At 41.6% G+C, this 27,069-nt stretch overlaps 2 protein-coding genes across 3 annotated transcripts; both read right to left on the reverse strand.

The window, feature by feature from the left end:
• Nucleotides 1–657: 657 nt before the first annotated feature.
• LOC118123891 (sterile alpha motif domain-containing protein 9-like) lies at nt 658–8,786 on the reverse strand. Of its 2 annotated transcripts, XM_047343716.1 has the most exons (5): nt 8,485–8,786; nt 8,155–8,272; nt 7,931–7,994; nt 6,721–6,781; nt 658–6,040 (listed from the first exon to the last, which is right to left on the reverse strand). In XM_047343716.1, exons 4-5 carry the CDS (start codon nt 6,722–6,724, stop codon nt 1,446–1,448), a joined length of 4,599 nt encoding a protein of 1,532 aa, XP_047199672.1. In that variant the 5' UTR covers nt 6,725–6,781; nt 7,931–7,994; nt 8,155–8,272; nt 8,485–8,786; the 3' UTR covers nt 658–1,445. The 2 variants fall into 2 exon arrangements, with proteins under 2 accessions (XP_047199672.1, XP_047199673.1); XM_047343717.1 differs by having other exon boundaries at nt 6,721–6,778; nt 8,155–8,786.
• Nucleotides 8,787–8,851: 65 nt separating this feature from the next.
• On the reverse strand, nt 8,852–27,032 carry ern1 (endoplasmic reticulum to nucleus signaling 1). Its single transcript, XM_035181550.2, has 22 exons — nt 26,785–27,032; nt 21,807–21,927; nt 19,454–19,487; nt 19,196–19,268; nt 18,894–18,966; nt 17,462–17,584; nt 16,528–16,629; nt 16,178–16,439; nt 15,664–15,742; nt 15,109–15,268; nt 14,621–14,736; nt 14,290–14,484; nt 13,451–13,709; nt 13,247–13,337; nt 12,956–13,145; nt 12,529–12,628; nt 12,200–12,399; nt 11,908–12,055; nt 11,640–11,767; nt 11,036–11,159; nt 10,271–10,338; nt 8,852–10,183 (listed from the first exon to the last, which is right to left on the reverse strand). The coding sequence occupies exons 1-22, from the start codon at nt 26,863–26,865 to the stop codon at nt 9,641–9,643; spliced, it is 3,270 nt and encodes a 1,089-aa protein (XP_035037441.1). The 5' UTR covers nt 26,866–27,032; the 3' UTR covers nt 8,852–9,640.
• Nucleotides 27,033–27,069: the final 37 nt, after the last annotated feature.

A 27,069-nucleotide genomic window follows, 5' to 3' on the forward strand; every position in this document is an offset into this window, starting at 1 on the left:
GTGGCAAAGACTTTGAGAGAGTTGGCTTCTCATACCTGGACACTGCACATTTGATTGATTCTCCCTTGTCTGCCTGATCTTTGAAACTTCTTTCGTGCCTTGTTTCAAAGTGGCGCTTAACACTGGACGTTCGGCTCACAACATTTTCAAAACATAACGTGCACACAGCACGGTCCTTATGAAAAACAAAGCCACAGTCTTCTGCCCATACTACCTTATGAGCCCAGGATGATGATTGGTGGGGAGGCTGGGAGCCCCTAGGTTTATACCTGGTAGTCACAGCCCCTCTGAACGTGCGCTGTACACACTTTCTGGTGCAGCGAGACTGTTAAGACCTATCTAACACACCCTGGGAGTCAGGATGAAACACGTGTGCTGGCATGATTGGCATATTGGTCAGTTCTTTCCTGATATTCTCAGGCAGAGTTGTACAGCACACTGGGACAAAACGTGCTGCTGCGATTTTCTGCTGCGCGTAGAGAAAGATGAAGTGGTGATCATCTGTGGCTGCAGCAACAAAACCAAACATCAAAAATATTTTCCTCTTTTCAGACTTAAACATACTTTCAATATTTAATGTTGTTAAAAAATTCCCTGTGTTCGTTTAACCCATAACCCGCCTTTAGGTTGGAGTTTAAAATTAATGAATCTTACACATTTTCACCATCATTTTAAACTTTATTTCTTATGACAGATATATTGCTGGATAGTGCAACTGGCTTTATTTGCAGTTTCATGTTGAGAACAAGTAGGTTTCCATAGCTTGCGTAGAATATATTCAATATCTATACAAACACATCCCAAGAACGTTCTTTTCAATATCTACACAGACATTTATTCAAACATTTTTCAATTGCATAATCAATATGCACAGACATTGTATTGAAATTAACACTGTTTTGTTCATTAGTTTTTGATACATAATGATACAATTCCCATGAAAAAAATATATTTAGTTTCCCTTTCTTTCTACATTGTATCTTGGAGAGCATGAAGGAGTGAGTGTACGCTATCGTGAACAGGTGTGAACTTCATCCATCTGAAGTACATCCACAAACAATCGAAAATAACAGTTCTACACACAGATCTAAAAAACACATTATTTCTATAAAATCACAAAGTAGCACATTTTGTTTAAATTGTTCTTTTTTTCAGAAATGTTAGTATATGTATAAACAAAGAATGACAACATTAATGAAACTTATAGTGGTTGTGTTTTGAGTACACCTAATACACTGTTTATACAAGTACAAGAGAGGAAACATGCAAAATGTATCAAAACATCTCATATCTTAAAAAACAACATGTTTTACAAATTATTTCCTGCTTGGCAAACTGACAAAGGAAACCTTGCGTGTTTTTAAGTCCAAATCAAACTCTGTCTTTCTCCTATTACTACAAAGCCCATGCTTTGGTAAATGACCGTTTGTCTTTGAACAACGATCCTATTTATTTACCACGATGTTGTAGGCAACAGGACCTCTGAAGGTGAACCCCAGGTAGAAGGTGATGTTTTCATTGCTATGAGGCAGTGAAGGTAAATGAAGCGGCATTATCCTGAACTTCTGTTTCTCAGGGCCCTCGAGGTACACCACTCCATCATCAGTCCATCCAGAAACACGTTTTAACAACTTGGCGATCTCAGGATTCTTCCATACCTCACCACTAAACCACTGCATGCGCTTCTCAGAGAGAGACGTCACCTTTACGACTCCTTTTAACTTTCTCTTGTGGATAAATTTATCCAATCCATTTCCACTGCCCAGAAAGAAATGGGTGTAAAGTCTTCTCTTCCGTGGAGGAATGTCCTTCATCTTGGTCCAGTATCCTTTCTCCATGTGTTGAACAGCTGATTGGACAACTTCATATTTGTTTTCTCTCTCAAGGTTTGTGTCTTTATCCTCTGGCCAGAATAGTAAGGTAAGCAGGAACAAGGAACTTGGTAGACATTTCTTTTTATCAGTTGGGAACTGACGACAAAGGTCCTGAAGGACTTTGAGAGAAGGAACTTTCAGAGCCATTGGTGACAAGCAGTTCAGAGTAATGCTGGCCAGTGTGTAATTCACAATATCACGCTGGTCAAACTTTGATTTCAGTGGATTACTGGGGTAGAGAGAAAGGATTTTGTTTAGAGTATCTACTGCACCCTTCTCTTCATGTAGCTTAAAGAGGATGGATGTGACGTTACCCCCGCCAAGACGATAGATGACCATGCGTTTTTGTATAGGAGTTAGATTGGTTGCAGTTGACTGGCCAGTTTGTAGAAATGCAGTAGAAGAAGCATCACTGAAGTACCTTCCCAACTCAGAGGATATATTTGCCAACCATTTCAGTGGATTGTTTATGTTCCCCTCAGGACTTAAATGAATCTCATCTTCATCTACACCAGCGTCTGTCTGGAAGTAACTGAGGTCTCCTGAAATCCACTCCAAGGCATCTTCCACTGTCTTGTTGAGCTTTTTCAAACGATCATGGAATGGTTCCCAGTCATCTTTAAGTTCCTCTGGAATGTAATCACTGCACAAGTACTTCAGACATTCTCCATGGCCTCTGGCTCCATTTGCAAAAAGCTGCAATGAAGATATCAGCTTGAGCAGGTTGCATCCAACTTCAACTTCAGCAAAATATCCATAATTGTTCATCCTTTCCGTATCTGCTGTAGCTGCTCTCTCACAATCTTGAAAACACTGCATGGCTTTCAGTGCAGTCCTCACAGCATCTGCTGTATTTATGGCAGTGTTTGGTTTGGAGTCATTGTCAATGGCTTTGTGTTTGGCTTGGAACCATTTTTTGTACACCTGTCCTTTTGTGTCAAGTATGTGTGAGTTGTTTGGCAGCTGTCTTGCTGCCGTGTCTGCCCAGTGTTCCGCCTCTTCGAACATTTCATATTTATAATGAAGACGAGCAAGTTGTTGTGCAAAGAATGGATCATCATGGAAACGCTTGAAAGCTTCCTTGAGTAACTCAATTGCTTTGTCTGGTTTTTCGTTTTTACACACATGCTCAATCAGAGGAGAGAGAAAACTGTCACATTTATCTCCTTTGCTTATTCTGGATCTCCTTATGAGAAGTGCTTTCAAGAATGACAGATATTCTTCCTTTCCAAATCTGTGCTCGAAAAGCACATTCTCACAGAGCAATTTCATTGCCAAACCACTGTGGGTCTGTTGGCTTCCAAGAAGTTGTTGGAGAATTTCCTTTGCAACGAGTGGGTGAATGATTCTGATTGATTTAATGTAGGTCTTCTCATCTCTGAGGTGAAAGAAGACGAGTTTTGCCTGATCACTGAGTTGTCTCTCAAACTCATACTGGTGAAACCTTTCCATTGACATTTTCAAAGCTAGCAAGGCTTCGCAGTGGGACTGAGAGATGAATGAGTTCGGAACGTAACTGTTAAGTAGTGCTACATAGTGAATGAGGCGAGTGACAGCAGATTGATGGTCAATGTCTTGGAGCAAATGTTTCACAAACTGTTGAACATAATCCTCAGTGAATTCTTCACTCATCAGAACAAAAGTCAGGATGAACTGATGCTCGTATTGTTCTTCGAGCACCTTTCGTTTTCCAACAAACATTCTCTTCTCTTTAGCAGACAGCTTGTGAGTGACAGAGACATTTTGTAAAGGAGACTCCTTGCATCTTCTCTCTGGATCATAAGATCGACTGCAGCCCAACAAAATGAAACACAGTGTTCCGTACTGGATTTGTTTGCTGTTAATTGCAACCTCTAATTGATTCCTGAGATCATCTAGATATTCTTTGTCCGAGTCTTCAATGAGGAGCAGCACTGGAAGACACCTCTGTGGATCCTTTTCTTCATATTCTCTGAGGTCAACAGCATGCTGCGCAACGACCGCAGCTGAGTATGAAGGCTTCACAACTGCACACCTTAGGTCTATCCTGTTTTTCCACAACACTTGTCTTGCCACAGTACTTCCACCACTTCCTGGATGATGGTAGATGCTTATACTCTTCACCGGAGTCTGTTCTGCATTGTACTTCACAGCATTCTTGAGAAGTTTGGAGACATCTTCATAAGCATCTCGTTCAATTACCTCTCCAACATGCTTGTGTTCAGCAAGCCAGAAATTCAACCAGGTCACTCTCCCACCACGGAAGAACTGCTGTTCAACGTTTGCTTTCTCCTCACTGATGAAGTGTTCGGTTGTTTCATCACAATGATTGACAGTCAGAATTTCTAGAGAAGCCATCTCTTCCTCTTTGTTTGTTTCAAGTAGGCAGATCCCTTTCACAAAGACAGGCAACTGTTTGCTGGTACAGGCTTTTACAGGTTGTACATTCTGCACGGTTGCATTAACATGACTCATTTTCATCCCAACAACACTGAAGTTGTTCACGGTTTGTGTTCCACACGATCCCTCTGCAAAGCTTTGCCACCTCAGGAAGTTGTTCTCCGATTCACAGATGCAGATGATGTCTTCATGGCCTTCCATGTCTGTGAAAAACTCATAAAAGGTGTGCAACAATGGTTTCTCAACTGGTGATGTGAGAAGAAAAATGACCTGGAATGCCCCTTTTGGCAAGATATGTTTACAAATCGAAGACACAGATTCCCTTAAGAGGGTTATTTTTGTCTTGATCCAAGTCATCTCTTCACAGGGCGTATCATTTCCTTTGAAGTCAGAACGGCCATTACAGAAGATCCAGCTAGTTTGCTCAAATAGATGCAGGTTGCTAGTGAACTCTTTGATGCTTGTGTCGCTGGACATCCTGTAGCTCTGCAGAGAATGCATGTTTGCAGCATGATGCTGAAGGTATCTGTTGCAAAGACCTGAAACCTTTGATTCAGGGTCAAAGTCAAACACGCAGAATATCTTCATGTTAAGCAGCCAGTCAATGTGACAAAGATCATCAGGTTTGAATTTGTTTGTGACGAATATTAACCATTTGTCATTTTCAATGAACTTCTTCCCACTCGTCATTAGCATTGTGAGTTTCCTTCCAAGGTCTTGGCTGAACAGTGGAGCATTGTGGAACTGATTTCTCTCTGCTTCTTCTCTTTGAGCATCACGATCCTTAACTCGCTGGATGAATTCACTCAAATCTTTGTCCAACACTGGCTCTGTTTTTGAACCCACCCTCCGCAGAATTGATTCCTTTTCGAATTGTACTTTATTGGCCGACTCGTTGAAGTTGGGCAGACGAACTGCATACCACTTGCTCTTAACAATGCTGATTGAAGGTACAATGTCAACCTCCACCACATACATCTTCTCTGTACTTTCTCGATCCATAACCTCAACAAATCTTGGTGGTCGCACACACTGGCGCACATGTTCCGCGTCAGATAAGAAACTCCTTTCAATGTAGTCCAAAGCATCTACATATATGTCCATATCTTTCACAGGGATGCCAATTACCTCACCGTGCATGTATCCTGTATCCTCCCTGCTGTCCATCACACCAAAGTGTATTGTGCCATTTGATCTGATATTCATGCAGCCAGTTGCAAATTTAAGAACCTCTTTGGCAAACTTGGCTCGGAGCCTCGTGTTATCCAATGTGACAGCTACAGTTAGAGACTTAAATTCATGGCATGGATGTATCAAATTAAAAGCGCCCGACTCAGGTTGCAGGACCCTGTGCTTTACATATATGTAATCAACCCCCTCTTGATCAAACGGTCGTGGTTTGCAGTCTTCCTTTGTTTGTCTCTCCTCTAAGTCTCCCACATGAACTTGTGCTGAAGGTGCTTCACCTGCAACTTGACGTTGAACTGATTTTTGACCGTTTTTCTGCTCCAACTCAGTTTTGTTAGCCCTGTCGGGCTTTTTCTTCTCCTGAGATTTTTGCTGGGAGTTGAGGAGTTCATCTCTTTTTTTAATTATCAAATGAGCAGGGCCTAACTTCATGCAAATCTTTTTCTTCAAAAAGTCCTCATCCAGTGTAAGAAGGATTTCTCCATCTACTTCTTCCTCAAAGAGCTTTTTTGTGTATTTTTCATTCACACCAATGGATCTTAGCCAGTTGCTCACTTGAGTTTCAGTCCAATTCTTGGGTGACTGCCCAAGTTCATCTGCTAAATAGTGAAAAGAGACACAAAAGCAATAGGTTTAATTACGTATAGAATCATAGATACACTATAGTTACCCTACATATTACAGGCATGTTTTTACTTAGCAAATTTAGACATCTTTGGTGGTAGAGCATACTTAGTGAGTTTTCAAAGTTTTTTTTTTTTATTTCCCAACCCTGTCTATGGACTTGATGGACTATGGCTTCACTTAAACCTGGAGCAACTTTAATCCACTTAAACACTGACACATAGTGTGTCAGAGGTGTACTACACCCAACAGCACTTTTGCTGAAAACAGCTGAGTGCTGTGGCTGACAATGAGGTTGATGAAAATGAACAGTGAAAATGAATCAGAACACTACAGTTGTGGTTTGTAAAATGACAACAGTGACCCTTTTAACATTACACAATAAATTGAACTCTCAGTAATATAAAAATATCTGTACTTTTTACTGTGCGTGTGAATCTTAATTTTCATATAAATAACACTATAGGCATTGTCTATGTTACATGCCTATGCCAGACAAAAAACCTAAATTAATTATTCAAAAAAAATTGTGTACCTTTATTATACAATGTTGGCAAAGACAAACATGTTGTACACAAGAGTATTTAAGTATTCAAGTAAAAAAAAAGACTCATAACTCAAGATCTCATAAAAAATGACTCATCACTCCACTCACCCATGGTTTTCTTTCTTCTGTCTCCACATTAACAACCTTGCTGTTTACTTTTCACCAGCTTCTGTAAATTAAGATGCACACTTCCAATTAGTCCATTATCATGTTGAATTCAGGTAAATGTATGGTTAGTAAAACTGGCTCACAGGCAGTCACCTACTAATAAGACTTGATGGTGAAACTATCACACTGTTACTTTACATTCCTCAATGAAATATTACAAATGCTAAAGCTAATATAGACATCAGTATTTTTGATTGAAAGAATATTGTGTTAATGTTAACAAGCACAAATATTTTTGATAAGGATCCCCACAAAACTAAATTAACAGTGCTCTCTGGTGGACAAACTCAGTAATGGTGACACTAAATCAATCCCTCAGGTGATTCGGTGTAAAGGTGATCAATGCTATAAAACATACTGCTGCTCTAAACATGGTAGTAAACTCAGTGGTGTGGTGTAAAAGGTTATTACTGACTCCAGTACAACAACTGTAAAAGATTAGTCTGGGGAGTTGACTTTAGTTTACAAAAATAAATAAACAAAGCTATGTTGACGAAAAAACGGTCTTTTTTCCTCTCTGTCATAATCTAATCCAGATTTGACAAATCTAGGTATAATGTTTTTTAACCAGGACCTGGGTCGATATGGTGTCGATGTGAAAAAAGCATGTACCATTTTTGTATATTCACAAATAAAATAAAAATGTTTGTAAATAGAACAGAACATCAAATAGTCCGTTAGAAGTGTAATATTGTACATGTCTGTAGACCATTGCTGTGTATTGAATTAAACTGAGAGATAGGTTTGTTGACACAGCAGTGTGTGTGTGTGTGTGTGTGTGTGTGTGTGTGTGTGTGTCTTTCTATGGTTATAAGGGCCACCTTTGGTTCAATACCAACATTGTGAGGACTTTTTGACTTTGTGAGCACTCTAAATGAAATTAAAGTGAGGGCAGGTTCAAATGGCGCAGAATAAAGTTGATCAATTGCGTGGGCAGATAAGGAATGTGGGTGGGCAGAGTAGAAATTTGTAGAAATTTGGCTTTTCTGCCAAAAAAGACCCAGGCCTGCGTGAACAAGATAAGAAAGTTGTACTTTGGTGTGCCTATATTACACAGTGATGACAGAGCCAAACCTGTTCTCCAGAGTATTTTGTTAGTATTAAAGTATAGAAAAAGGACTCATAAAGCCTGACTCGTCCCTCCACTCACCTATGGTTTTCTTTCTTCTGTCATTGCATTCAAAACTTCCTGTTTACTTATCACCAGCATCGATCTGTAAAATAAGATGCGCAGTTAGAAATAAAACATGTAACGCTGCAGTAATGATGAAGCAACAGAAAATTCGCCTGCTACGGACCAAGATGATATCAAGAGTCAACATCGTTACAGCACTAAAGAATAGAGTGAAACCAAAGGGCGGACATTGTTCTTACCTTGGATCAACTCTTCTGGAAGTCAGTCTTTATCCGTGTGTCGCCCTGGGTCCATTTAAGAAGCCTGTGGTCGGTTATAGAAACGCTGCAGTCTCGCTGCTTCCTCTCACTGTCGCTCCTGAAATGTGCAGCGCGCCCGTATTCAGAGCTTTATGGTAAATGTGGAAACAGCTCCAATGACACTTCATTTTTCTCTTCCTCTAAAAGTGACGTTCCAGTATCTGAGACCGGCATTAAAACTGGAGATAAAACCTTCACGATCCCAGAAAACAGACAACACATCTTCAAAGAATTCAGAATCAGCGCGAGAATAAGAAAGCGTGTACTTACGGTTTTCAAAAAATTTAAAGTTTCCAGAGTAAAGTGTAAAACATGTCACCGCTAGTGTCTCAGATGAATAAAACACTCACTGGACCGGGACTGGTTGTCAATTTAGAAAAAGAATGGGAGGGACAGACGGAGAACCCGAAAACCTGGGGTGGATTTTTCAGGCAGCTCCTAGTTTCGTTTCTGTGGAAATTGAAAATCTGGACCGAACCATCTCTGGTCAGCTGGAGGTGTGCGGAGCATTTATTGGTACATTACTAATAAAAATAGGTTTAACATAACTGAGGAAAAATAATAATTTCTGATTTTATTTGTTTTATTTCCTCATTCCCATTTTAAAATGCATCAAAATCAACGTGAAAACACAGTCTTAGTATAAAAAAATAGAATTTAATATGCATGTCATCAACTTCACTTTGAGACCCTTTGAGAAATAATCATACACAAGCTTTCTGCAGCCTGACCCCTAAACTCATTTGATTACATAATCACATGAAGATAAAATCACCTACTGTATTCAGACAACGCCCTGAACACCCTTTGGAACAGTCCACGCTTACTGGACTCTCAATGAGTCAGCACAAAAGTCTTAATTGACAAAAGAGAAGCGGTCTAGCAGCATTAAGTGGAATTAAGCACATTTAGCATATTCAATTTTTAAAGATCTGTACCCATATAGCACAGTGATGTTAAAAAAACAAACCAAAAAAAACAAGGCACATCGGCCACAATAAATGATTTATCATCGATGATTCAAGTTTTGAATCAGTCTATACAAAAATATACATATAGCCACTGTGCAGTGACCAGGCTCACTCAGAAATACAACATTGCACAATAAAATTACCCACATGTTCAACAATACCCCGGCATGTTTTTGCTCAGTCCAGGTACAAGAAATTGTCCACCCACACCCTCCTGGGTGTCTGACTTCGTCTGGGCAGAGGCAGACTTATGGACGGTTCTGTTGGGGAACATTTTGACCCCGGTGAGCAGAAGGCACTTAAACCAGAGAGGTGCAGCTGCTGCTCCTGGCAGTGGATCCCAGGCACTGCAGGCCTGGTCCTCACCCGCTCAAAGCTCAGAAACTACGCCCCACGATTTGTCCACTCTATAAAAGGCAATGCTCCTGTCTGTGCTGGGTCCGAGTGACTCCAGTTCACACTGGATCATTGTCCAGTGTAGGAGGATTTGGCAGTGTGTGCATTTCAGACTGAATGGATTCTCTTTGCATCTCTGGGGCAAATGTGGAGTTCACTGTTTGACTGTGCCAGTCAGTTGATGGTGCGGACGCTTCTGGCCTCACAGTTTGAACTGGCAAATGTGAAGATACAGGCTCCTCCGGTGAGGTGGAGGGTACGGATTCAGCCGGCGTTACGTGACAGACCTGCACTGGCTGGGATGAATGTGCAGGTTCCAGGGGCTGTGACACGGTTGGTGATGTGTGTGTTGGCAGGTGTTGAGCGCTTTGCTCATTTTGTCTTTGTGGCCCTTGGTGTGTGTGCTGGGCCTGTGTTTTTGCAGGCTGCACTGCAGTAGAGTAGTAAGGCAGGAACGGCCTCTCAGGCGCACAGGTCCACATGGCCAGGTAGGTGTGCATCAGCAGGTGGGGGAAGCGGGAGGTGAAGTAGGAGACAAAGTCATCTGGTATAGAGCCCAAAGTCTCCTGTACCTCAGCAGGCAACTCTCGGTAATGGTGTTTCTGTCGAGGAAGGTAACACATTAAATCTGAAGGTAGAAAACAGTTTCATTTTAGCACCAAATAGTAGCTACGAGAATACACGCTTACCTTGTTTCTCATTGCACGCAACAGGTCTCTGACCGACCCACCCTTATAAGAGCGAAATTTACGCAGATCTGCCAGGGAAAGAGAAAGGAAATCAGGAAATGCTGATATGACCCAGCTGTGTTTTTATTCATCATTTACCTGAAGAAGTCAAACTGACTGATCAGTGAAATTTTGGAATTGTAAGAACAGAAAGGTGAGATGTGTTGGTTTTGTGTTTAATCCAGATAACATCTGATGTCTGTGATACTTCAAATGGTCAACAATAAAAATGTGTGAAGTATAAAACAATTAGCTAGTATTAATAAAGGTATTTTGTAAATGTTGGAGAATACCTTAATACTATGTAGTTATCATATATACGACTATATAACATCATAAGCTCACATTTATCAACTTGTACCTTCAAAACAAAAATGCTAACCATGACTATCTGGGCCATTGGTTTTATTCATCAATAAAACAAAGTGCAAAGTTCAGAGATAAGTAGTAAAAGAAAATATCATAGGGTGGTGACACTGGGTGGGTGGCAATGCAGTCGGATCACCAACACACTTATGTACTAGTGGCATGATTCAGTGCTCTTACAAATGTACATCAGGCTTGTAGCTAAGTATTCCTCCAACTACCTCTATGATAATAATGTAAATTTGTGCAGTGCATTACTTTAAACCCAAGTTTCATGCAAGGCAACAAACAGGACTACTTTCCACCATGTGGCTCCTGGTGCTTGTATTTGACATGTTTCACTTTCAGCCAGTGTCATACCTGTCTGCAGAGGCACTGTGATGTGCTCTCTCCAGTCACCCTTGACAACAGCTCTCCCCCCTCTCTCCAGCTGTCTCACGATTGGTCCGTCCAGCAGCTCCTTTTCTATTCTGTCACTTACATCCTGCGAGCAACCACAAAGAAAGAAAGTGTGTGAGTTTCAACGACTATGGCAGACAAAAGCTGTTATTATACAGGAAGTCTCTAATTTAGAAGAAAATGGTTCACATTTCTATAACTGAAGGTTTACACCTTCAGCAACATGCTTGTAAATTGAAGAAGTTCACCAGGTTCATATTTGGCTGTAAAGAGGATGATTTTTACACATCCTGCAATCATTTGGAATTGTTGGCTTGTGAAGAATGAGCTATTTACACAGTACGATAAAGACAGTCTGGCATCACTCTCCAGATTTAATTAAAACAGGCTGGATTTGTGATGAAGTTTATAAATGAAAAATGTGGATTAAAACAAGTTTGAAGAAGCCCAGGAGTACAAGATGTGATTTGTGAAAGCAGAAGTTTATACACATCTGGGGGCAGCCTTAAAAATGTGATCTTTAGAATAAGCAGTGAAACTGGCAGAGGAGTTCAAAAAAAGTGACCTGGAAGAACTGCAGCTCCTTCTCCAGGATCCAGAAGAAAGGATGCTTGAGAACGCTCTCAGCTGAGGGCCTCCGGTGGGGCTCCATGCTCAACATCTGCTCTATTAGATCTCTGGCTACAATGTCCCCTGTAAGTCACACAAACAATCATATATTTTAGTCACCAAATAAGAATCCCAAAATTTGTACCAAACACATGCACGCTACCCTATTGTTATACTAATCTGGAATTCATCAGAGACAACAAAACCAGAAGTTCGATCCTCACCGTGTTTGTCAGTCTGTAGATGATCGAGGCTGTAGGTGCCGAGCAGAATGTTTGCTTGCCTCTGCAGAGACTTGCCAAAAGGGTGGCTTCCCAGAGACACCACGTAGTAAAACACACAACCAGCAGAGAAGATATCAACAGCGCACGTCTGTGAGGGAAAGTAAAAAGGAAGAGTTGCATGTGATGAAGCTGAACAAAATGACTCTGGGCCGGTGTCTGGTCAATCAACCTCCCCGGCATAAACGTTTACTATCCCCGGGCAAATGATTGTCAGACCCTGACCATGACTCACCGGGTTGTCTTTGCAGTCCTCACTGAGAACCTCAGGAGCGATCCAGCCCTCAGTGCCTGGCACCCCAGACCGTCTACTGAAACTGTGGCGGCCCACTGCGAGCTTCTTACACAAGCCGAAGTCTGAAATCATGGCCCGGACCCGACCATGGGCGTTGGGCATGGACACCAGGATGTTGTGTGGTTTCAGGTCTCGGTGGACTGAAGGATGAACGTGAGAGGAGTAAAACACATGGTGTCAGCTACGTCAGTGGTGTATTTATAGTTTGGTTATATATAACCCAATAATAATGAGAATGTGAAAGTCAGTTCATATTCACAGATGGATACCTATGTTGAGAGAGTGCAGATGTGCCAGTCCTGACATGGTCTGCTGAAGCAGCACGACTGGCTCTAGTCCATGACGGTCAAAATCATTCCTCTCCACATACTAGAAAGATAAAGACGACAATCAGGAAGTTAAAACACGAGATTTATTAAATTAAATTTACCATGGAAGGTGTTTTATTTTATTTATTAATGCTCTGTGAATAATAACATTGACAAAAGACAAATAGTTGTGGCTACCCCTCCCCCCCACTTACAATACACCTGTGTGCTAATGACACAGAAAAGGTAGTGCAGCATTATGAAAACATTAACTGAAATAAAGCTGCTAAAACCAAAATACTTGAATTTCGCAGAAAAACACACAATTACTTCCAAAGAAATACTGAGGTGATCTACTTAGTGATTGATTCAAAAAGCCATTCATTACCTCCTGAAGCGAAGCAGCACACAGCTCTATGGCGATGTACTGGAACTGACGGTCCCTCTCGGTGCAGAAGTAGCGGATGACATTTGGGTGCTCGTCCGACTCCCTCAGCAGCTGAACCTCTCTGTCTGCAAAGCTGAAGCACTCTGGGAGAATTCTCTTCACTGCCACTGGACGGTTGTCAAACTGACCCCTTGTGGAGAAAGAATGGAAATACAACATTGTAATGTTCTTCAGTGTTTAACAAATTTACCAAAAGTTTTGAAGAACTATTGATGAGTTGTTCAGACTTACTTGTATACAATGGTACCTTCAGCACCATGACCCAAGACCTCTTTGGGATGAAAAGTTATGTTGCCCACTCGGACAATATTTGAGTCTTCCTCTGCAAGATACATTTAAACAGTGAGAACTGGTTTGAAACAGTTTTTATTATATTATGAATTTAGAATAGACACAACCAGTGGGAATGCAATTTTAATCCCTCTCAAATTTTACCTCCATCTTCATGCTCATTGGCCGAACTGCCCAACTCAGACACAGACAGATTGGAGTGGTTGGAGGCGCGGGGGGTGACGTTGGGGCTGCTGTGGTCTGAGCATTCGGAGCGAGTGCGGGCCACCTCCAGGTAGTCGCTGTCTGGGGCCAATCCCACGTCTGCAGGGGGAAACGGCTGCTGTCTCTGGAGCAGGTCCAACCTTTCCTCCATCTGTCTCTGGAACTCCTGGTGCTGCAGCTGCTGCTGCTTGTTAACACTCTGTGGCGAGAGAAAAGAACACTGTGTCTAATTCTAAAATAACAAAACTAGGTGTGTGTGAAGTTGTTGGTATTTTATTTGGTCCACCGAGACATTTGACATGTGTAATACTGGTAATGAACACTGGAGCTACTTCAGGACTTATTGGTGACCACAAACTATTGTATTTTCTATCACCCCAGTACAGTACTTAAGTACAATTTAAGGTACTTTTTCTATTTGATCCTACATAATACTTCTACTCCCACAACATCTCGCAGGAAAATATTGTACGTTGGGGACCCTTGTCAGGTTTCAGATGTTATTGAGTTATTAGTTTCACTAAACAGTTTTCTCCACTAAAAATATGTGTGGGGCCTTAACTCTGATAAAGATCAGAGATAAGACAAATATGAAAACAAATTAACGAAGTAAAACTTTAATTCCCCCCCCTATCCCATCAATCATCTCACCACCCCCAGATTCATTATGTGACCCTTTGGAAGGATATAACATATTTCCTAAAATGACAGTTTACATCCATCTACTTTCAGTGGTGGCAGCTATGCAACAGTCCACTAGGTGGTGATGTCGAACTTACTTGAGGGTAGGTGATCACAAAGGCCACCCATCCAGCCAGTAGGAAGGTGGAGAAGATGATTGTGGCCATGTCTTTGAGCATAGAGTCCATGGGAGCTTCTGGACGCACGGTGCGACCACCAGCCCCAGGTTCTTGGATTGATGTTTCAGGCAGAGGAGAAGGGGGACCGTCATCCATACCACTATCATTCACCTTCTACAACATGGTGGAAGGGAGGGGGGGTGGCAGAAGTGAGGACAAGGAGGAAAAGATTGAGAAAACCTGCACATGCTTGGTTTTATCTGTAAAAACATCTAGCCAAATATCTCAAGTATCACACTCTGACACAGACCTCCTCTACTTTCTTGTCAGTGGTGGGTGGGATGACGTTGCCTTGATTGCGAGGGAAGCTGTCGGGGAACTTCTCCAGGATCTTGGTGTGAGCTTCAGGGGGCGTCTCATGATGACCTGAAATGCAATCATCAAGAGCAGCTGAATCATGGGCCTTTGTCTGACCCAAAAACCTTTGTTGTTATACACAGCAACCAGCAGAGGGCAGTCTCAGTGTAACAATCAAAGTGCAACAGAGCAATCATCAGCCAAAACTTCAACATGCAATGAATAGTAATGAGAAGTTTTAAACACACAGTAATTACCATTTAGCAGGATTTTCTTTATATATAATATTTCCAAATAAATTGCTAAAGTGAAGCTTAAGACTTTCTGGGTGATGGTAGTGAAAGTCCGGTCTTCAGTATAACAGGTAAGATTGACAGTGAAGCTACACGACAATTAGACGACCTGTTATTTACATCTTTACAGTATCGACTATTCTAATACCTATTAGGAGCAGGTAGTTCCTCATGAAGTTGATGCGGTTTTGCTCCCGAAGCGCAGGTTTGAACTTGACACTGGTGCTGGGTGTGATGACACACTCCTTGTCCTCTTCAGTTTCCTTGCTATTAGGACCCTCCAGCATGGGAAAGGTGCTGCCACGAGGCTGTGGATACACACACACAAAACTTTTTAGGAGCTCAGATGATTTTCCTACCAGATGTCTCTAAATAAGAAAGAAAAAGCAATGGTATTCTTTAAGAGCGGTAAACTACTATTCCAGGGAAAAAAGGCTTGTGACCAGGTTGACTTGAGCCGGGGCAAGCTATGACACAAATGAAACAGGATGTACGCATACAAACTCACTGGCATACCTAGAAACCACTCACCAAAAGTGAAGAGTAATTACCAAACATTGTAAAAAGGAGATAAATTACAAAGGAAAGGAGATAAATTACTAAACTCAAACATATTTGTTTGTTTATTATGTTTCATCTTCATGTCTCAATGTAAATGAACCACTCTTGCTTCAATGAAAATACACATGCAACTGTCACTCACCACCACAGTGACTCCATCATGCACCAGGGAGGGAGAGGCGTACAGACTGGTAGAGTATTTACCCACATACAAAGTGGCCCTTGAAGAGAACAAACACAGTCCAACAATTGGCAACATTAGTGCAAAAGTACCTTCTTCGTGATAATACATGAGTGATACTTCTATTAATACAATCGCGAGAACAGTGAGTACATTCACCATTACCAATTCGAAATTCGCAAGAGTTTTCGAGTTCCTTGTCACTTCCCTAAATAGATCAAATCTTCACAGTGAATCAACCACTGAAAGTCCTGTGTCATTTTCAGCAGAAGCAGGTGTGAACACAATATATAAGAAGAATACAGTGCTGCAGTGTGAATCTAGGATTGAAAAAAGTTCTACAAAAGTACAAAACAATTATTGTTTTAGCTGATATCTTATAAAGTAAAATACAAATGAAAAAAGTCATAACAATCATAAAAATAAAAGCCCACATAGACGGACCTCAGTCAGTCATTACACTCAGTCTGCTTACATGAACTTATTCTTTGGCTTCTTCTCTTTGGGAAATGGGTATTTCCACTGCGTAATGCGGCCGACCTCTCCTGACATGAAAGTGAGGTAACGCAGGGTTTCCACGGCCACGTTAGTGTGGGGAACTTTGCGGAGGCCCTCGCGCTGCCAGATGTACATGGCCACCACTGGAGAGTTGTAGTTCTGAACCCACTGAACGTCTCCAGATTCACTGTCCACGGTCACCACAAGGCCATCGCCGTTGGACACAAAATGAGCCATCTCTGTGGGGAGCCAAAGAGTGGACATGTGATTGGCACCGTCTGACGGAAACTACAGCTACAGATGTGGCAGAGTGTCTGAGGGTCTTACTGTATTTAGTGTCATCATCAGGAAGGGTGGAGGCATAGTCTGAATAGGTGGCATTCCAGCGCAGCTCTCTACTCTTAGTGTCATACATGGTGATGGTATACTCTAACAAGCAGATGAACAACAGAGATTTATCGACACGGGAACAACATTTCTACTTCTTTCCTTATGTAACACATTCAAAAGCCCGGCTCCGAGTATCCATTTCTGGGTGTAAATGCAAAGTGCTGTTAATTTACTTTTGCTCAGATAGGGATTCACAGAATAAGATATGTGGAGCAACTGTGAAACACAATCCTGCATATGTGGTGTAAGTATTCAGTTTGCAAGGCTGCAATTACTGTCCCATCATTCTCAGATGTTAAGCACTGCAGGAGCAAATTGGGGGGTTGGTTGTAAATAAAGCCCCTTTTCCACTGATCAAAAAACACACTAACATTTGGCTTTTGTCTGCAATGGGAATGGAAACAATCAGCATTCACTTCCAGGTGAAACTACTCTGAAGAAGACTTATTTGTTCTTCTATATTTTAGCAGTCTAGATGCTGAGGCAGCACTTTGTCTACTCAACATTATGGCGCGCATTGAACATATGCGTGTTGGCACGTAAATAGCCATAAATGTTTGTGTGCTTATCGTTTTTCTAGGAAACACCCTGGAACAGCAAGGACAGAGAACTTCTCATATTCCGGCACCTTCATGACGTCAAACATGACTCACCAGGGGAAAAACAAAAAGGCAAACTCCTCTACTGGCAATGGGAGAAGAGTAAATTGCCTTTTCGGCAGGTTTACCCATGTTAAAAAAAAAAACTGGGTATACCTGCTTAGAGGTGTCATTGTTTGCAATCTGGAGTTAGAGCATGAAAGATAAATAGGCGTGTTGATTAGCCAAATCAAGTCAATAGCTGATTGGGTTGAAATAAAGTCAGTTTTTACCTGTGCGTCCCAGATAAAGAAGGGATGAAGAGGGACACAGCATCTCAGCAAAGGATGAAGTCAGGGTCTGTTGTTTCTCACCAGTCAACAGGTCCACCACATACCACAAGTCTTGCTTCTTACCTGTTTATGATCACATAGACAAGCACACAGAAAAATTATCCACCCTTACAATTATAGCATTCATATTGTTCCTGGCAAAAGCACAAGTACATTAGTACAATTATTTTCATCAATAGAAAAAAGTATAAAAAGTCAAATTTATCAATATAATGTTTATATGAGGTACAAAAACACAGGATGTATAATAATTGATAAACCTCAGATTAGTGAAATGTTTTCTGTCCATCTCTGTTTAGAAGAGTTTAAAAACTAGTAAACTGACTCAGGAGTCAGTCTTTAAACTTGTAATTTAAATAGTAATGTGATATTTATCAGGATAATTATCAATAAACTGATATTCAACTTTTTAATTTGTTGCCATTTAGCTCGGGCCTACTTTATTTGACAGTATAATTCTGGGTTAGCTGCTGCTACCTTTATCTACTCTGAAAACTGACACCCACTGCATGCATGTCTGCCCTGGGAGAGAGATATTTGTGGTGTTTTATCTGAGGTCTAATCACACCAAAAACATTTCTGATTTAAACCTATCTAAAGAAAACTGATGTGGCTATTTTCAGGAAACTGTCAAACTGACCAAATGGGAGCACAATGTACAAGCCCAGCCAAGCAGAATAACATGCAGCCATTTAACCTTCACAGTGATGGGTGTTACCATTCTATCGTTAAACGATCATCCCACGTCCTCTTTTGTCTTTTGTCATCTCAACTGTCAATCCAGGGAGCGGCAATCATACGCTAATCATACATAACTATTACAGATTAACATAAAAACCATAAATAGGGAAGCAACCTCTTCGATTCAAACATTTTAATAACTGTGGGATTCTCTGAGGAGTAAGATTTGGCCTAAGCATTTCCTCAAACTGAGGTTTAAAGAGCGACCATCACAACCTGTAGCCTTTTCAGACCTTTGCTTCGCCAATCATTTTTTATCCTGGCAGCAGTGTCAGTTGAATAAAACAAAAGCTTCACCGATCACGACAGTAGGGAGGCAAATGTCACCCACTATCCTCCGCTAGCTGTTGTAAATTCAAAAGAGCACAGGCTGTGGTCGGAGGTTGAGTGGAAGAGAAAGGTACCGCAATGTATTCTGTCAAAGCCAGATAACACCAGCCTCATTCATGTGAGGAGACGCACTGGGACATGGACTACACACGTTTGTGGATAAGGAAATTCATGGCCGCAATTAATTTCAGTCTCACAATCAAATGGTTCAAAATGCCAGTGCTCAGTAGGCAAGGAGCGTGCAGCATACAGAACCACATGTTGTCAAAAGGCATCATTTCTATTTGAGAGGCAGCCATACCAGTGTAAAGGACGCCATCAGAACTGCGACAGGGAGAAGCTTGGACCAACTCAGGGATAGTGAACGGCAATTTCTGTTTGGGAGACATGAATCCACGTTAGCTAGCCACAACACTGCGTATGTCGTAATAACGTAGATATGGGGAACATCCTGAATGCGCCCCCCACAGCTACAACTTCAGAATGAGGGTGCATTATTTTCAGCCTGACACATGTGGTGTTTTACTATAGAAAAGGGAACTGAAGAGTGTTTCTTGCTCAAGAGGGGAGATCAGAATCAGTGATTAATTTATTTCCTCTTACTGTGAGGCCTTCGCTGTTCTTCCCTCCCAGGGAGTACAGGCTGCCATCATTTGGGTCAGGCAGAAACGCCGGCCTGGTGGAGAAAGTAAAGAAGAAACTGCATCACATCTTAAGCAGAGCAAAGGGAGAGTATTTGAGCAATAAGTCTGAGTCAGAAACAAGACAAGCTCAACAGGTTACTACATTCATTTGCATTCACCAACTGAATGAGGACATATGCCAGTGTTCCCATGCAGAAAATAACTCAATGATACGTACTCAGCCACGTGTGTGGGGACCTGAAGAACTGGATCTGTGAGGAGAGTGAAGGAGACAAGATAGACAAGAATATTAGACAACAATGGAAACCATGGCTATTGGCTGTTGTGTAAGAGAATGACATGAACACCGGTGACATTCATCCACACTGAAGACAAAGTCCAAATGAAACTGATTCCCCTGTGGCAAACACGAAAAGGCAAACAGTCATGTTGGCAAACTGCTCATAAAAGAAGCATGTAACATCAATGGGGACAAAAAAATTGATTATTTAGGGAGATCATATTTGACAATTCAGCTGGATGATGAAAGCAGCTGGGTCACTCCAGAAAGCACAATTCACTGTCGTCCTTGTAGAGTAAAAAAAAGAGTTTGTGATTATTTTAGATAAAAGTCTAAGAGGAGGCAAAGTGAAATTTTAAATCTACATCTCACTGAACTACGATGAGATGAAGCGGTGCTTGAGGAAAGACACCATATTAATAGATTTCATTACCCAATGTTAGGTTATGTATAAAATAATTAATGCTACACTGCTATGCTGGACTTCATCAGAGAACGGCAATCGGTTTGCTTGAAATCTACTTTAAGAGATTGGAAACTTTCCTGAGAGACAGAGACAATAAGTAAAAAAAATATTACTGATATGTTGTAAGTAAGGACAGTGCAGATATTTCTCTTTGATCCATTCTTTTAATTGTAATCCTATACGTTATTTTCTTCAAATCATGTTTGAATTGCATACCATGTGGCATGAATAACAAAAAGCAGCAGCATGGAGGGAAAATACTTTGAGGAAAATGGTCCGCCATTGCGTAGAAGTAAAAAAAAAATGCCAAAGTGATTCTTTAAACCAATTACAATGGCTCTTTAAGAGGAGAGCCAAAGTGTGAGGACCACACCTTCACTGCTAGAAGACAAACACACAGCTCCCTGCAGTGTGAACATACAGGGCGTGGACCAGATGGTGCTGATCTGTGTGGAGGTGCCTGAAGGGGTCAAAATAGCAGTGGGGGGGCAGGATTACCAATGCGGATGACTGTTGTGCTCAAGAAGCATCTGCATTCATTAGATGTAATTACAGCGGCTGGCGACAAAACAATGGTTTTCTGTGTTGCAGAATAAGACATTAACCATGGTTGGCTTAAATACAAATACATGTTTGCAACGCCAACGAGGAGTGACAAGCAAACAGAGAGAGGACACCCATGTGGGCTGAGCTGTACCGGCTTGGTCCAGGGTAAACATTTCTGCATCCCCATTATCATGTAGGTGTATGGTTTCCTGACTAGAGCACAACAACAACAGGTGTGTGCAAAGCCTGGTGCAGAACTCTGCAAATTTATATTCAACAGCTCTTCCAGAAAAACAGATGATGCGGAGGAAGCGGCCTCTTCTGATTATTAATGATTTGGGAATGAGGTGCAGCCAACCAGGACTTGTAGACTCAAACCGCTTTCATCTACTGTAGTTTTTAGCATTGTACTAGTGAGGAAAATGTAAGAAACTGCATCTAAAAAAGAGGAGTCTTCAAATGTCATATTGCGTTAGAGATATTACCTTCTAGAAACAAGAGTAGTTTTTCTTAATATGTTTTCCGATAACACTTCAGTCAATCTTATCTCATGAAATCTACTCTCATGTACATTAACATGTTAACCACAGCACATGCTGCACGTGCAGGTGAAACTACAGCAAACGTGCTTACCCTTGCCCACCCTTGACCTTGATTACAGGCTATATTTGCCCCTCTCTCCGTTAATAATTAACCTGTTTCCATGCCTAACAGCAACATCTCGCTGCATTTTCCTCAAGTAGGACTTGAACACAAGATTTAATCCTGGGAAATGTTTCCTACAGCTAAAAATACAAATAGAAAGGCCTCATTGGTAAATTCTTTAACAAAATAAATGACAGGAATTAGCATTTCAATAAACAACCATTGATTATCTGTTGGTTTCTCAACATGATTGAAAATGAAGGCTTTACTAAATGTGGTGGAAACAAACCCTAGACAGTATTAGAGAATATTAAATGTTTAACTGCAGTATTAAAAGTAGAATCACGTTTGAATTGTTTGATTTATACTTTGGTTGTGGGTACACAGATTGTGCTTTTACATACAACATTTTTTATAACTATAAAAGTTGATATTGGTGACTCTGCAATTACATTGAACAGGGGTCCTGCACTTAAGTTTGGTCTGTGGTGGAGGAGAGAGGCAGTGGGATCTCATTTTCTTCCCTGTGGCGGCACACAAGGACACTTTTTGTTTTTGCAAATGTAACCCGAATAAGACACTGTGCCTTCAGCCAGTCATACAAACAACTCAACCCTAGTGCTCTCCTCTTACCTTCTTTCAGTGTCCATTTGATAGAGCCTGATTTCTTGTTAACAGCATGCAGGTTTCCATCCAGGGTGGACACAAAGAGCAGGCTTTCAGGGAGGGAAACTGTGCCGGCACTGCAGAACCCCTACAGAAAGACACACACACAAAAATAAAACAGGATGCATGTGGTGATAAACAACCATATTTCTATTCAGCACTAACATATTTATACAATATATTTAAAATACATATGCTTTAAAACGATCACATAATCAAGGTTGGTGAACAGGCATGAGGGAGCATGATGGTTCCCACTTAAATCCACAGGTACGGTTAAAATGTGTGCAACTGCATTAGGGTTGTGAATAATGACTTCAACCACTAATCACTCAGACATCATTTAACTTCACACACACATCTGGATCAAAGATTAAGAATATTCACACACCGATATGGAGGCATCTTGCAGCCGATCCTTTGTGTGACAAATGTTAGTGCATTCTGGAAAGAGACACCTGCTATCATCACCCTGGTATGGTTACCTTTAGCTGGAAGGGAGTGGGGTGGTGCGCTGCCCCAAGCAGCAGGGCCCTTTGGCTTGCTTTACGAATCAATGAACCTCAAATCAATACATTACAATGACAGTGGAAGAAGAAGATACTAAGAAGGGACTGACTAGCAAGGTGACTGATTGGGGCTTAGCTACTATACAAGCTCTGTCAGAGGATTTGAAGTAACAGCTGGAGCTACAGCGCTGCAAAGAAGGCAAGCAAACTGCCCATGAGCACATGTGCATGTTCTATACTTTACTCACACTACAACACAGCATTCACTTCAGTGATGGTTTGGCCTTTTTGATACATTCTGCAATTAACTGAGTGAAAAGAGCACTGCATCTTCACCGTGCACAGGCGAACAGTGAACTGCCAGGCCATATGGGAACCTGTCTTTTTCAGGATCTTTCACTCCCACTCAGAAATACAGGGAAGATAAGCAGACATGTGAACACAAGTGTGGATGGGTTCAGTAGGACAGACAGTCATGGATAGTCCATGTAACCAGGAGGCAAGAGACACACAAAGGAAAAACCAAACAAAAGAAACCCAGAGAAAACAAATGAACCAAAAACCACTACAGCAGCTAAGTGACCCGCCCTCATGACTTGGCTTATGCCAGAATTAACAAGTATGTGGGTGACCTGTGCTCCACTCACCCACTATGGAATTCTAAAAACATTGCTCTTGATAACCACCAGTCGTGCAGGAAGAGTTCCAGTGGTGGAGCCTGAGAGCTGTGACTGACCACCAAACCAAAGAAAATCAGATGACCTCAGCCCAACATTTACTTTTCTTCTTCAAAATGATAAGCAACAAGAACACACAAGCTTCACATATAAAAGAGTTGTAGACTCTGAAAGCAGCTCAAAAAATCTAACAGTTGTCCATGATATACTTTTCAAACTGATTCCCATCCAACTTATGATCTGACATCAGCCCCTTTCAGTTGCCTACGATTAGGATCAGCTCTGAAATGATCTCATGCTGAATCATCCCAGTATTAATCAACACCCCTGGCTAATCCCTCTGAACAGGTCCCCAGGGGGTAATGTAAATAGCCCCTTACATATAATGTAGATGACCAGTTTCTAATTACTAACACACACTTCTGAGCATTTATCTAGGATTTAAGAAAGATGGGTGGAAGTGCAATTACGCCAAACACAAACAAATCGGCCAGAGCTATTAAATCGAGCCTCAGTATGTGGTACAGTGAGCACAAACATCACCACTCAGGGTGTTTCCTCCTGGTCATGTTTCCTTACAAAACCAATAACTAACTGGGACCAGACAATCTGAGGGGAGTGGGTGGGTATTTTCCGAATCTCACTTCAGTCTCCCTACGTCTTCTTCAGTTTAAATTTGGGAAAATGCTTGCATGTGGTAACTGGCCAGACAGAAACAGAGGCAAAGACAATCTCATGAACTGCACTTTTCACACAAAGAGACAGAGTCTTTCCACATTTGCCTAAAGAACCCCTGTGGTAGTCTCACATCTTATACAAGCATTTGAGTCAATATTGTGCACCTGCGACTGTTCCCACTGGGTTGCCTGCAAAGCTGTGAGCATCACACAACTGCACTGAAAGAATCATAACTAATATGCCCCCACCCCCTGAAAGCCCCGCTATAGCCTCTGTCAGGCTTTCTGGTTTCGCAAGCAAATAACTTTGTGAACATCTGTTAGTCTGCTTGTTTTGGATGGACACTGATATTCCAATAACTGCTGAATACTGCTTAGCGTTTGTCTTCAGAAACATCTAGTTTACAATGTCTGGCTGCTTAGAGTAACTGAGGAGGTGAGTTATAAAGCTTGTCACAATACTGGAACATCGGGGCATTCCCTCTCACTTCCTTATTCTGTGTGTAAAACAAAATTATTTTGGTGTTGTGTAAGCCAGTTACATAATGAGAGCAGAACTGGGCGAAACAGAAGTCTTGGCAAGTTCTGAGCTGTAAAAATCACTTGTCTCAGAGGAATGAGAATTGTAAGGGTAAAGACATGAATCATACAGACACAGGCCTTAAAGTCCTGATAACAGTGTCTTTAAGAGACAAAATCTCACATTTCTAGAGATTATTCATAAAAAAAGTATCCTAATCTTAACTCAAAAATATATTAATTGGTTCCAAACTGGAACTAAATTCCTGCTGAAGAGTGGCACAAGCTCACAGCATCTACTCATCTGGAGCAAGCAAGAGTCAACACAGGAACCAAGATAAGATACCAAGAAATATTTATCTCACCTCTTTACTTGTACTAGAGGATGTAGCGCAGCAACACGTGTTTACAAAGTAAAAAAAAAAAACTTTCTGCACATGAGGAAATGTGAGCAAAATGCACCCTGATGATCACGAAAGTGGCAATTTGAGTTGTGTAAATGATTATAGGGCTCAGGAAGTTTGATTTCCTTCACAGTCTCAGCAGACAAAGAGTCTGTGATTGTTTGATGTCTTTTTTTTTTTATTTGGCGGAAAACAGTTGAGAGACATTTTGAAATCCTCCATGTCAACACAGGCACTATCAGTTGCTCTCTGCGTGGTCTTGCTTACAGTGGGGCGAGTGTCACATGTTGGCCGTCGCTCAGGCACACTCAGTCAAAGCACAGCCAATCTACTGTTGTGATAAGATAGTCAAAGATCACAACATATTTTTTAACCAAATCAGCATATCTTAGTTCAAACTGAACCTGAACAATTTGAAGAGATAAACCAAGGTGGTGGTGTCAACAATGGACAAACTGTACACATAGTAATGTAAAACTAGGTAAAAGTATGAATATCGGTGTTGTTATGAAGGGTCCACAGACGGTTCACGTTTTACATTTGTCTCTCTCTCATTCTCTCTCTCTCTCATTCTCTCTCTCTCTCACTCTCTCTCTCTCTCTCACACACACACACACACACACACACACACACACACACACACACACACACACACACACACACACACACACACACACACACACACACACACACACACACACACACACACACACACACACACACACACTATAGATAGCCTATCACCCTCACTACTCTAATAGACAGTCTAGTTGGCTAAGAGGAGAACCTGAGACATGATAGGGGATTATAAAGCTACTTTAATCTGCTGCCTAGCTGAAGTGGTTTAGTAGCTTGGTAGCCAATAGTCTCAGCCTCAAGCCTTTCTAGGGACCTGGATCAGTTTCAACAAGTTAGCTAGCTCTGTTTTGTACCAGCCACCAACACTGTGGAGCATGAATTTCTAATATTGCCACACCACTACCAGATTTATGTTACGATTGTAAGTTCAGATGGCAGGTAGAGATATAATCAACTCAAGGGAGGGCTTTAAAAAAGTGTAAACCAAGTGTGGATGACAGGTACGGGTAAGAACCATCTACTTTCCTGCATCAAGCCTCTACTTTTGCTGTCCTGAGAATGTCAATTCAAAGCGTATATATGTATTACTTAGCCCAATATCAAAGACCCTGTGAATTATCAACACAACCCAGTCATCAGGTTACGCTGCCTGGATTGCCACCTCTGCAACATGCAACACGCAGAACCCCAAATAATGTTTATTTTCAAGGCTGCTGCTGGTGAACAAGCACTAGAATTAACACCATATCACCAAGCCCTCACAACAAGAGTTTGAATTTGCTTGCCTGGTAAATATGGTTCAGAGATAAACAAAATGATAAACATATGGTTCACACACAGGTTTGTGCAGCTATCCTTGTTAGGAAACTGTATTGACTTCGATTCATTGTGGGACAGCACAACCGAAACGGTAACCTTAACTATTTCGTGTGAAACCCTAACTTTAACCTAACCACAACTCACATCTTACCCAAACCTTAACCGTGCCTAACCCTAACATTAACCTAACCCCAATTCATATTGTAGCCTGAAATTCAACCATAACCGGTTCATGCCTAACCCTATATTTAACCTTAACCTTACACCACAACTCACATCTTCCCCGAACCTTAACCATGACCAGTCCATGTGTTACCCTAACTTTAACTGAACCACAACTCACATCTTACTCCAAACCTTAACTAGGACCTCAAAAACGACGTTTGCCTCAGTAGGACTGAGCTTTGGTCCCCATAAGGTCCCTGGTCCTGAGAGGACAAGTGTTTATACTGGAAAAGGTCCAGAAGATAAACAAAAACGAGTAACACACACACTTATACACATACAGACACACACACAATTCTATAGTAACCTATCACACTGATCTTTCCAGCATGTCTAAACCTATAAGACCATTCTCTGCAGGATAGACACACACACACACACACACACACTTGAATAAACGACAATGTTTGTCTTGGACCGGTATCAACACTGAAGCGAGATATCCGGCCTGTGTTGGGTTAAAATGCGGTTTAGGGGGTAAACTCCGAGCTAACGTTATCCCAGGTTAAGCTAGCTTATCCGGTTAGCCCTCTTACCTTTTGTGGGAGACCAGCGCAGCAAAGCAACGCCAACAAGATGCACCACACCAGGGCCCGGCTGCTCACCGTCCAGTCCATGTTTCGAGGTCTCAAACCGGGATAGACGAGTGGGTCCGGACGGCCGCCGACTACATAGAAAACGTGGATTTTTCCTGCTCACGAGTGGACGTTGCGGAATCTTTTTTTTTTTAATCGGCGCTGTGGCGTTAACAGCTTTGATCCAGAGCAGCAACGTTGGTGAGATCCGCTTCTTCCTGAAATGAGAACCGAGGGGGTTGGACT

Source organism: Hippoglossus stenolepis, chromosome 16, assembly GCF_022539355.2.
Source record: "Hippoglossus stenolepis isolate QCI-W04-F060 chromosome 16, HSTE1.2, whole genome shotgun sequence".
Classification (NCBI taxonomy): Eukaryota; Metazoa; Chordata; class Actinopteri; order Pleuronectiformes; family Pleuronectidae; genus Hippoglossus; species Hippoglossus stenolepis.